Source organism: Dendrobates tinctorius, unplaced genomic scaffold, assembly GCF_039654945.1.
Source record: "Dendrobates tinctorius isolate UK_male_01 unplaced genomic scaffold, ASM3965494v1 ptg000196l, whole genome shotgun sequence".
Lineage (NCBI taxonomy): Eukaryota > Metazoa > Chordata > Amphibia > Anura > Dendrobatidae > Dendrobates > Dendrobates tinctorius.
The window spans coordinates 23,089,597-23,102,189 of record NW_027361863.1 but is presented as its reverse complement, the minus strand read 5'-3'; the positions used below and the strand labels follow the sequence as shown (position 1 = coordinate 23,102,189).

Here is a 12,593-nt window from a genome sequence, read left to right as displayed (position 1 = left end):
AGTAATGTACTGTATGCACACAGTGACTGCACGAGAAGAATAGTGAGTGCAGCTCTGGGGTATAATACAGGATGTAACTCAGGATCAGTAATGTAATGTATGTACCCAGTGACTGCACCATAAGAATAGTGAGTGCAGCTCTGGAATATAATACAGGGTGTAACTCAGGATCAGTCATGTATGCACACAGTGACTGCACCAGCAGAATAGTGAGTGCAGCTCTGGAATATAATACAGGATGTAACTCAGGATCAGTAATGTATGTACACAGTGACTTCACCAGCAGAATAGTGAGTGCAGCTCTGGAGTATAATACAGGATGTAACTCAGGATCTGTAATGTATGTACACAGTGACTGCACCAGCAGAATAGTGAGTGCAGCTCTGGAGTATAATACAGGATGTAACTCAGGATCAGTAATGTATGTATGTGCACAGTGACTGCACCAGCAGAATAGTGAGTGCAGCTCTGGAGTATAATACAGGATGTAACTCAGGATCAGTAATGTAATGTATGTACACAGTGACTGCACCATCAGAATAGTGAGTGCAGCTCTGGGGTATAATACAGGATGTAACTCAGGATCAGTAATGTAATGTATGTACACAGTGACCCCACCAGCAGAATAGTGAGTGCAGCTCTGGGGTATAATACAGGATGTAACTCAGGATCAGTAATGTATGTACACAGAGACTGCACCAGCAGAATAGTGAGTGCAGCTCTGGAGTATAATACAGGATGTAACTCAGGATCAGTAATGTAATGTATGTACACAGTGACTGCACCATCAGAATAGTGAGTGCAGCTCTGGAATATAATACAGGGTGTAACTCAGGATCAGTAATGTAATGTATGTACACAGTGACTGCACCATCAGAATAGTGAGTGCAGCTCTGGAATATAATACAGGATGTAACTCAGGATCAGTAATGTAATGTATGTACACAAGAGACTGCACCAGCAGAATAGTGAGTGCAGCTCTGGAATATAATACAGGATGTAACTCAGGATCAGTAATGTATGTACACAGTGACTGCACGAGAAGAATAGTGAGTGCAGCTCTGGAGTATAATACAAGAGGTAACTCAGGATCAGTAATGTATGCACACAGTGACTGCACCAGCAGAATAGTGAGTTCAGCTCTGGAGTAGAATACAGGATGTAACTCAGGATCAGTAATGTAATGTATGTACACAGTGACTGCACCAGCAGAATAGTGAGTGCAGCTCTGGAATATAATACAGGATGTAACTCAGGATCAGTAATGTATGTACACAGTGACTGCACAAGCAGAATAGTGAGCGCAGTTCTGGGGTATAATACAGGGTGTAACTCAGGATCAGTAATGTATGTACACAGTGACTGCACCAGCAGAATAGTGAGTGCAGCTCTGGGGTATAATACAGGATGTAACTCAGGATCAGTAATGTAATGTATGTACACAGTGACTGCACCAGCAGAATAGTGAGTGCAGCTCTGGGGTATAATACAGGATGTAACTCAGGTTCAGTAATGCACAGATGCTTCTCGCAAAATTAGAATATCATCAAAAAGTTCATTTATTTCTTCAGTACAAAAAGTGACTCTCCTCTATTCTCTAGAGTCATTACACACATCTATGTCACGTGTTTATTTCTGGTAATGTTGATGATTATGGCTTACAGCCAATGAAAGCCCAAAAGTCATTATGTCAGTAAATTAGAATAATAAACACCTGCAATGGCTTCCTAAGTGTTTCTTAAGGTCCCTATAGGCCCCGTTACACATAATGATGTCCCAGCGAGCCCACCAAGATCCGACATGGATGGGATCACTGGGACATCGTTAGGCTGATCGCTGGTGAGCTGTCACATAGACAGCCCCTCCAGCGATCAGGACCAGCGAGCAAGCTGGTTTCTAATCTAAACAGCGGGTATCCAGGAGCAGCGGCTCTTGGATACCCGATGTTTACAGTGGAAACCAGCGTCCAGTGTCGCTGATCGCTGGTCTCTCACTGCCACAAGCAGCGATGCGCACTGGCCAGCGGGAGACCAGCGTTCAAAAAATGGCCCAGGCCAATCGATCAGCGATACCCGACAGGGGGGCCGGTCACTGATCCCCGTCACACGCAGCAATCTCGCTGGCGAGATCGCTGTGGCGTTGCAAAATCAGCGATCTGTGTGTGACGGGGCCTTTAGTCTGTTTCAGTAGACTCCACAATCATGGGGAAGACTGCTGACCTGACAGATGTCCAGAAGGCCATCACTGACCCATTCCACAAGGAGGGGAAGCCACAAAAGGTCATTGCTAAAGAAGCCGGCTGTTCACAGAGTGCTGTATCCAAGAATATTAATGGGAAGTGGAGTGGAAGGAAAAAGTGTGGTAGAAAAAGGTGCACAAGCAACCGGGATAACCGCAGCCTGGAAAGGATTTTTAAGAAAAGGCCATTCAGTAATGTGGGGGATATTCACAAGGAGCGGACGGCTGCTGGAGTCATTGCTTCACACCACACACAGACGTATCCAGTACATGGGCTACAAGTGTCACATTCCTTGTGTCAGCCACTCATGACCAATAGATAACGCCAGAAGTGTCTTACCGGGGCCAAGGAGAAAAAGATCTGGACTGTTGTCAGTGGTCCAAGGTGTTGTTCTTAGATGAAAGTAAATTTTGCATTTCATTTGGAAATCGCGGTCCCAGAGTCTGGAGGAAGAGTGGAGAGGCCACAATCCAAGCTGCTGGAGGTCTAGTGTGAAGTCTCCAGCATCAGTGATGGTTTGGGGAGCCATGTCATCTGCTGGTGTAGGTCCACTGTGTTTTATCAAGACCAAAGTCAGCGCAGCCGTCTACCAGGACAATTTAGAGCTCTTCATGCTTCCCTCTGCCGACAAGCTTTATGGAGATGGAAATGTCATTCTCCAGCAGGACTTGGCCCCTGTCCACACGGCCAAAAGTACCAATACCTGGTGTACACACAACAGTATCACTGTGCTTGATTGGCAGCAAACTTGCCTGACCTTAACCCCATAGAGAATCTATGGAGTATTGTCAGGAGGAAGATGAGAGACACCAGACCCAACAATGCAGACGAGCTGAAGGCTGCTATCAAAGCAACCTGGGCTTCCATAACCCCTCAGCAGTGCCACAGGCTGATCGCCTCCATGCCACGCTGCATTGATGCAGTAATTGATGCCAAAGGAGCCCCGACCAAGTATTGAGTGCATTTACTGATCATACATTTCAGAAGGACAACATTTCAGATTTTACAATCATTTTTCAAGCTGCTGTTTATAAAGTATTCTAATTTACTGAGATAATGACTTTTGGGTTTTCATTGGCTGTAAGCCATAATCATCAACACTAACCGAAATAAACACGTGAGATAGATCACTCTGTGTGTAATGACTCTAGAGAATAGAGGAGAGTCACTTTTTGTATTGAAGAATAAATTCACTTTTTGATGATATTCTAATTTTGTGAGAAGCTCCTGTATGTACACAGTGTCTGCACCAGCAGAATAGTGAGTGCAGCTCTGGAGTATAATACATGATGTAACTCAGGATCAGTAATGTAATGCATGTACACAGTGACTGCACCAGCAGAATAGTGAGTGCAGCTCTGGAGTATAATACATGATGTAACTCAGGATCAGTAATGTAATGTATGTACACAGTGACTGCACCAGCAGAATAGTGAGTGCAGCTCTGGGGTATAATACATGATGTAACTCAGGATCAGTAATGCATGTACACAGTGACTGCACCAGCAGAATAGTGAGTGCAGCTCTGGAGTATAATACATGATGTAACTCAGGATCAGTAATGTAATGCATGTACACAGTGACTGCACCAGCAGAATAGTGAGTGCAGCTCTGGAGTATAATACAGGATGTAACTCAGGATCAGTAATGTAATGCATGTACACAGTGACTGCACCAGCAGAATAGTGAGTGCAGCTCTGGGGTATAATACATGATGTAACTCAGGATCAGTAATGTATGTACACAGTGTCTGCACCAGTGGAATAGTGAGCGCTGCCCACTGATCCTGAGAACAGGGCTTTATAACGCCCCATTTTAATGGAGTGGTGGATCCCCAGCAATCAGCTTTCCCCTTCAGCGATGGCTTTAATATATATTTTTTCCATCAGACTGTTGATATCAGGGAAGGAATATAACTTATTGATTATCTAAACTGTCAGTAACTTTTAACTTTTTTTTTTTTTTTCCCAAGAGGGTCCCGTAACAACCTCACACCGCCTTCCTCCGAGTCATCGGCGAGCATTCACCGACGGTACTCCACCTTCATAAACTCCTGTAAGTTGTCTGTGGCCACCTCTTCTCTTTGGGTAAAGCCACCTAGGATATAATATCTGTATGTTCTTCTCCTGCAGCCAGCCTCCTGTATCAGGAGTACAGTGATGTGGCGCTGAACCAGGAGATCCAAAGGCAGAAACCGGGCGACTCCCCGGCAGAGGACAGCCTGCCCAGCTCTCCACGAGTGCGCAGGAGGATCCTATCATCCCAGGAGTCCTACCTGCAGCGCCTCTCCATCTCATCAGCTGACTCTCTGTGGCAGGACATCCCCAAAATCCGGGACAGTGTCACCTTTCTATCAATGACCCGAGAGGAGCAGAAGCTGCAGGAGGTGCGAGCAGAGTCTAGAACAACTCTCATCTCTGTCACACCGTTGTGGGGGATCTGCGGATAACGCACTGTTATGGGGATCTGCGAATGATGCAGTGTTATGGGGGATCTGTGAATGATGCTCTGTTTTAGGGAATTTGTGAATGATGAGCTGTTATGGGGGTTCGTCGGCTGACGCCCTGTCGTGGGGGTTCGTCGGCTGACGCCCTGTCGTGGGGGTTCGTCGGCTGGCGCCCTGTCGTGGGGGTTCGTCGGCTGGCGCCCTGTCGTGGGGGTTCGTCGGCTGGCGCCCTGTCGTGGGGGTTCGTCGGCTGGCGCCCTGTCGTGGGGGTTCGTCGGCTGGCGCCCTGTCGTGGGGGACCGTCGGCTGGCGCCCTGTCGTGGGGGACCGTCGGCTGGCGCCCTGTCGTGGGGGACCGTCGGCTGGCGCCCTGTCGTGGGGGACCGTCGGCTGGCGCCCTGTCGTGGGGGATCGTCGGCTGGCGCCCTGTCGTGGGGGACCGTCGGCTGGCGCCCTGTCGTGGGGGATCTGTGGTGAGGCGTTAGGTATGTCTTGGAGTAGATTTTTTTCTCCTGACTGTAGCAGGTGGAGCTTATCATTGTGAAGGTTTGGTACCATGTGTCAGTCCAGGTATATTTGCTCAGCTGGGTGAGTAGGAGCAGGCTGGATTCTCAGCCTGTGGAGTTAACACTTTCACTCACTGACAGTTTGGGGATATTGAACTTGGAGACCTGAAATTTAAAATATGAGAGCGTTGTAGAATGTTATTACAGTGATTTACTCCTCATTGTTTGATGTCTCCTCATCATCAGGCGAAGTTTGAGCTCATCATGTCGGAGGCGCTTTACCTGCGGAGTCTCCACATCGCGGTGGATCATTTCCAGCTAAACACAGAACTGCAGGAGTTGATGAGCGCTCAGGATCGCCAGTGGCTGTTCTCCCGCCTGTCCGATGTTCGAGATGCCAGCAACGAGTGCGTATCCGCTCCATCCAGAATCTGTGTATAGCTGCAGTGTGATAACAGTTTATTTCTATTTAATGTATGTATGATTTTTTTTTTTTTTATATAAATGTTTTTACTTTTTTATTCACCTGTTGCTGGAGCTGTGACATTTCCACACGATATGTCGATATTAAGGCTTTGCTAGGTCGTCTTATGCATCCATGGTCATGTAACCTGCCAGCGACAAGCACATGATTTCTGGAAGCAATGGAGGCGGCGGTCACAGGATGTGTAGAGCAACAAAGCCTGTTATGGTTTCGCACATTCCCATGCTTAGTCAGGGGCTTCAATTTTTTATTTTAAGCTTCGTGGTACATGAACAGAAACAAGGACAGGACTGATGAACCCTTAGGGCTCATGCAGACATCCATGGCTCTCTTTCCAATCTTGGAAAGCAATAAATGGAGTAGCTGCGGGTCTTCCAACCCAAGCTTGGCAGCCTTATAGAAATACATGAAGCCGTGCATTGCAGTCAATGATCTGACTGAGATCCGCCTAAAGCATAATGACCTTGTCTAATTAAACCTCTGACAGCCGGGTTATAGCACAACTCTGCTATTCTATGTCCAACTCTGCTATTCCCAGCTGTGCTATGCATGCAGGTGGGAGCATGATCATGCTTTGAAGACCCCCCAGGAACCACCAATGAAATGTGAAGTTTGTAAAAAGTGATGGATATTCGTCAAGTAGCAAGTCACAGTCATCACATTCTGATCCACAGATATAAAAATTGTCCATATTGAGATCCGTCTATCTGTATCAGGAAGCTGCCAGGAAAGCCGATGAAGGGGCCTGCAGCACTGAGGAGAAACTGGGTGCAGCAGATAAGTATAGGAGCAACCATGAAGATCTGAGATTCAGAAGCAGATGAATCATGGAAAAAAGAAGAGATCGCTGTTGGGCTCATACTGTAACAATGACAATAGTCATGTGGATACTGAGCTTTGTAAAAAAAAAAAAAAATTGCCTTTGTAGGAATAACCCTTTAAGATTTACCATTCACAAGTGCAGGAAAGCTGGGTTACTGTGCAATCAGCTTTTCCTATATCCATGAATGAGAAATCTTCTCATGCCTGTACCAAAACATAGTTCATGACTGCAGGAAAGATGGGTGACAACTTTTTTTTTTTTTTGGGATCTATAATGGCAGCGGCTATGTTAGATGTCACCCAGCTTTCTCAGTGAAAGATATTCATAGGAAATCATTATATGGTGTAGTTTATTTTGTTTCGGTGTTTTTTTTGTTGTTAACTATTGTGTTTTTGTCTCGGATCAGTTTCCTTTTTGACCTGGAAGAAGAATTCGAGAGCAACATGTACAACTTCCAGGTGTGTGATGTGGTGATCGCGCATGAGCCCAATTTCCGCAGGGTCTACCTACCATACGTCACCAATCAGAGTTACCAGGACCGGACCTTCCAAAGGCTGATGTAAGTAGACCCGGGATATCGCCTTAGCGGCCCCCCTCCCCTCCTATATGCAGATACACTACACATGGAGGACCCCCAATGCTTGTATGGCCCTTATCAGAAGAAGTGGTGGACAGTGTGTCTTACACCCCATGCTTTTAGAATTGGTGCTATACTGAGGTGCGATATGGAACCAAAATGTCTCCTAACTCCCTGATGTGGCCAGTGCTGCCCTCTGCTGGACAACAGTAAGAGCTGCATGTCCTATATGTCTGGTTTTCTGTAAAGTATGTAAAGCACCAAGCTGAGATTTTGAACATGGTGAGGAAATGAGTCATAAGACGTGAGGGTTTTATTTTGGCACACTTTACTCCAGAATTCAGGTGCATTTAGCTTTGACAAATATGCCATATAAGCCTTATAAGAAAGTTCCAAAACTTTTTCTCATGCCGGTGGAACTTTTGTTGTAGTTTTGGAAAACTTCTATGCGATAAAGTTGAATGTAGATAAACTGTAATAGCTGGGAATAACGCGTTATAGATCTCCGTTACGGCCATCTGGACTAATGTAGGGTCACCCTTAGATGAAGGCCCCCATCCTGCCGTCCCTTGGATGCTTGCACACTCTCTTTCTGTGACGTTATCTCTTCACACCATAATCACAGATTTGCTTTCGTCTTCATGACAGGACTGATACCCCGCGTTTTCAGCAAGTTTTGGCCAAGCTGGAGAGTGACCCTGTGTGCCAACGGCTGAGCCTCAAGTCTTTCCTCATCCTCCCCTTCCAGAGGATCACTCGCCTGCGGCTGCTCCTGCAGGTAAAGCTTCTGGATTGGATTGGCCTGTTCAGTGGTGGTTCTTAGTCGCACCGCCCAACAGACGTCGGCCCTGGCTCCAGTCCTTAGAGTAACGGCCACAAAACCAATGCCCACTGGGACGGTGCGTTGTCCCTAGTAGTTACCTTTTAGAAGACCTTGAGCTTTATTCATCACGGTGAAGGAATTAAAGAGCCACCAACGTATGTGCCGTGTATTACCCCGAGCTGCGGATATAATTTACGTACAGAAGGGGCAAAAGCCCTTTTAAGGCGAGTTTCACCGGTCCGACCTTTACTTTCCCAGTACCCTCTGTGCTGTCCGGACCAGCTGCTAGAGATACGTGCATTGAATCACAAGATCCTTGTCCAGCGCCACTCCATTTTCCACAGCCCCCGAGTGGGAGTCTGGCATCCCTGGCGCCTCTTCTGCTTTGTAGGCCAGGCGTGACCGTTGTGGAGTGATGCACGCACGACATTGACATGGACCTACTGTTTAGAAAAGGGGTCATGGATGTGGGCAGGTAGAAGGTGGTTCACATGGATCAGGGTCCTGTGGATCTGTCCATTCATCTGTACCAACTGTAGGTCTTCTGACCCACTCGTATGGAGCGAGGTTGCGCATGTCTAGTCGGAATGTGGCCAGAAGCGTTGCGACTGTCCGCTCCCAACACAAGAGAATCCTGACAGTGTGCACCATGCACTTTGAGGATTCACGTGTCTGCAGTCTGGTTCCCTGTTGTCAGGGTGTGGCACATCCACAGTGTAACAAATCCTCAGCTGTGTGAGCAGGATGTAGGTATGAGACTTGTTGGAGTGTAAAATCTATTTAATTGAGCGCAAACAGTGAAGAAACGAATTAACCCCTTTCATCCTAGATCCTTCTCATCTATTTCCACAGAATATTCTGAAGCGTTCTGCCCCGGGATCTACGGAGGAGCTCCAAGCCACCCAGGCCCACAATTTACTGGGGAAGGTGAGCGATGTGTCCTCCATCATTGTCAGTAAATGTCGTAATCCCAGCTCAGCCTTTCTGAGTAGGATGGGAGTGACGCCATTGAGGCGCTGACCATAGGACGTGGGGTTATGGATACGGTTGAGAGCGGCTGAGCTACGCTGTTTCCACAACTCAGGAGTGCAGGGTGTCTCGTCTTTTTACTCAACCTTTTCCTTCGTGGCCATTTTTGCTCTTTCTTTTTCTTACCATCTTCCAAGAGAAACAAATGTGTTGAACTTTCCATCGACATAGCCATATGAGGGTGGTCATGAGAGAGACTCTTCATTCTAAAAAAAAAAAAAAAAAAACATGGCAGCACAGCTAAAGATTGATAAATTGCATCTGAACAAACCGTAAGTCTTCTGGAACAATGTCCATTGGACAGAGGAGACCAAACTGGAGATGTTTGGCCAAATGACCTGTGTCATGTTTGGTGAAAACCCATACACACGATATCAGCACATCCACCACAGTGGTGAAAGGGAGATGATTTGTGCATGTTTTGCACCACAGGACCCGCGGACCTTGCCAGTCATTGAGTCTTGTTGCTGTTTGACAGCCACAACACATGCAGGGATTGCTTAACAAATGGACAATCCCACATGTGTTGCTGCTGTCAAACAGCCACGAGACATGCAGCCGCGGGGACTCGAACATATGTTTCGAGCACGCCGAAGACACTGTTACCACCTGAGCATGCTAACGTTCGCTCATCACTTGCAGTACTTTAACAAACTTTGTAAAGAAAAGTAGACAAAATTCCTCCAGAATGATGAGCGAGGGTCTACAAGCTATCGATTTTCGGAGTGTACTTATTTTTTTCACACTCCTTCTGCATTTAGGCTTTGTTTTTATTAAATAATGACACGATCTAATTTGTCATGTGTTACTCATCTGAGGTCGGATTTACTTAATTTCAACATTTTCTTAGCATCTGATTTTTTTTTTCTGCATTATGCCTTGATACGTACGGAATTTTATTGGTTATTTTAAATTTTTTGGAAATTCAAAAACTGAAAAGTGGGGCGTGCAAGATTATTCGGCCCCTTTACTTTCAATGCAGCAAACTCACTCCAGAAGTTCATTGTGGATCTCTGAATGATCCAATGTTGTCCTAAATGACTAATGATGATAAATATAATCCACCTGTGTGTAATCAAGTCTCTGTATAAATGCACCTGCTCTGTGATAGTCTCAGGGTTCTGTTTGATGCACACAGAGCATCATGAAGACCAAGGAACACAACAGGCAGGTCCGTGATACTGTTGTGGAGAAGACTAAAGCCAGATTTGGATACAAAATGATTTCCAAGACGTTAAACATCCCAAGGAGCACTGTGCAAGCGATCATATTGAAATGGAAGGAGTATCATACCACTGCAAATCTACCAAGACCCGGCCGTCCATCTAAACTTTCATCTCAAACAAGGAGAAGACTGATCAGAGATGCAGCCAAGAGGCCCATGATCACTCTGGATGAACTGCAGAGATCTACAGCTGAGGTGGGACAGTCTGTCCATAGGACAACAATCAGTCGTACATTGCACACATCTGGCCTTTATCGAAGAGTGGCAAGAAGAAAGCCATTTCTCAAAGATATCCATATAAAGTGTCGTTTAAAGTTTGCAGCAAGCCACCTGGGAGACAAACATATTGAAGAAGGTGCTCTGGTCAGATGAAACCACAATTGAAGTTTTTGGCAACAATGCCAAACGATATATTTGGGTTAAAGGCAACACAGCTCATCACCCTGAACACGCCATCCCCACTGTCAAACATGGTGGTGGCAGCATCATGGTTTGGGCCTGCTTTTCTTCAGCAGGGACAGGGAAGATGATTAAAATTGATGGGAAGATGGATGGAGCCAAATACAGGACCATTCTTGAAGAAAACCTGTTGGAGTCTGCAAAAGACCTGAGGCTGGGACGGAGATTTGTCTTCCAACAAGACAATGATCCCAAACAAAGCAAAATCTACAATGGAATGGTTCACAGGTAAACGTATCCAGGTGTTAGAATGGCCAAGTCACATTCCAGACCTGAATCCAATCGAGAATCTGTGGAAAGAGCTGAAAACTGCTGTTCACAAACGATCTCCATCCAACCTCACTGAGCTCGAGCTGTTTGCCAAGGAAGAATGGGCAAGAATTTCAGTCTCTCGATGTACAAAACTGATAGAGACATACCCCAAGAGACTGCAGCTGTAATCGCAGCAGAAGGTGGCACAACAAAGTATTAAGTTACAGGGGCCGAATAATATTGCATGCCTCACTTCTCAGTTTTTGAATTTCCACAAAAATTTAAAATGACCAATAAATTTCGTTCAACTTCACAATTGTGTCCCACTTGTTGTTGATTCTTCACCAATAATTTACATTTGGTATCTTTGTTTGAAGCATGATATGTGGGAAAAGGTTGAAAAGTTCCAGGGGGCCGAATACTTTCGCAAGGCACTGTATAACCATAGAATACAAAGTGCATGCACTTTGTTTTTCTTATGACCGAATATATGATGTTTTGGTGGTTCTTTATTTCATTTTTGGAGGCAGATGAAGAAATTGAAAATATGTGGATGTTTCTGCTTTTACTCTACTGGTTAAATGTGAATTTTGATCAGATTTTTGTGGACGCGGCTTGCAAAATATAGAAATGTAAAATATTCTATTAATTTAATTCAGCCCTCTTGTCCTAACTTTTATCTATTTTTAAAGAATATATATATATATTATTTTTTTTTATTTATTTTTTTTTTTTAAGTTCCCCCTTAGGGACTGTAATGTAGTGAAATGAAGGATCTATAAAGCTCAGCCCTGGTATTGCTCCATCGTCCTGCCGCCTACATCTGAACACTTGCTACATTCCTATCCAGTGTTAAAACTGGCATGACTGCTACACTGTAACAAACCCGCTGCCGATGTTTCCAGCACAGGTCGGAGGGCCTTCACTGGATATATCTACGATATTTAGTTCTTTGCATTTATATACATAGATGTTCCTGACTAAAAATTATCAGATGAGAAACCTTCCTAGGGCCATTTACACACAGAGTTTTTCCAGAAGTCTTGGTAACAAAAACTGAATGGAACTCTCCGAATCTCAAAAAATATTCAGCAAAAAGACTCAGCGCAGAGCCTAACGCTTCTCACAGATGAGGGTTTGCTACCATGTATCCACTTACGACAATTCTCTGAGATGAACTGAGAACTTAGAAAATTGTGATTAAATAAAAATCTACATCAGGCCGGACGATCTATTAATCCCGTGTTTCTGTGAATTTCTCGTTTGTCAGCTGATAAGAGACTGTAATGAGAGCGTGCAGAGGATGAAGGACACAGAGGAGCTGATTTTACTCAACCAGAAGATTCAGTTTGAGTGTAAGGTGAGTGACTCCCGGCTCCTCAGAGGCGGGGCTTCCCCAGATCTGCGACCTTAAAAATCTCCCAGCATTCCTTGCTTCTTCATAGTCTGCCAAGACGTTGCTCTGATGATTTGCTTCGGGGAAGGATTGTTGTCCACAAGCTTGTGGTTAACAAAAATAATCAATTAGTGAGTGCTGCTCTGAAGTATAATACAGGATGTAACTCGGGATCAGTAATGTATGTACACAGTGACGGCACCAGCAGAATAGTGAGTGCAGCTCTGGAGTATAATACATGCGGTAACTCAGGATCAGTAATGTAATGTATGTACACAGTGACTGCACCAGCAGAATAGTGAGTGCAGTTCTGGGGTATAATACAGGATGTAAC

The 12,593-nt window shown here is 45.3% G+C and overlaps 1 protein-coding gene across 4 annotated transcripts in view; it reads left to right on the top strand.

Moving 5' to 3' along the window:
- The window catches only part of LOC141056316 (uncharacterized), a 66,644-nt gene that overhangs the window by 26,443 nt on the left and 27,608 nt on the right, over positions 1–12,593 (top strand). For all 4 annotated transcript variants that reach the window (XM_073553062.1, XM_073553060.1, XM_073553061.1 and 1 more), the window contains 7 exons: positions 4,212–4,294; positions 4,372–4,625; positions 5,438–5,598; positions 6,905–7,057; positions 7,724–7,853; positions 8,751–8,825; positions 12,134–12,223. In XM_073553062.1, coding sequence (XP_073409163.1) covers positions 4,212–4,294; positions 4,372–4,625; positions 5,438–5,598; positions 6,905–7,057; positions 7,724–7,853; positions 8,751–8,825; positions 12,134–12,223 — 946 coding nt within the window. The remainder of the gene's footprint in view (positions 1–4,211; positions 4,295–4,371; positions 4,626–5,437; positions 5,599–6,904; positions 7,058–7,723; positions 7,854–8,750; positions 8,826–12,133; positions 12,224–12,593) is intronic.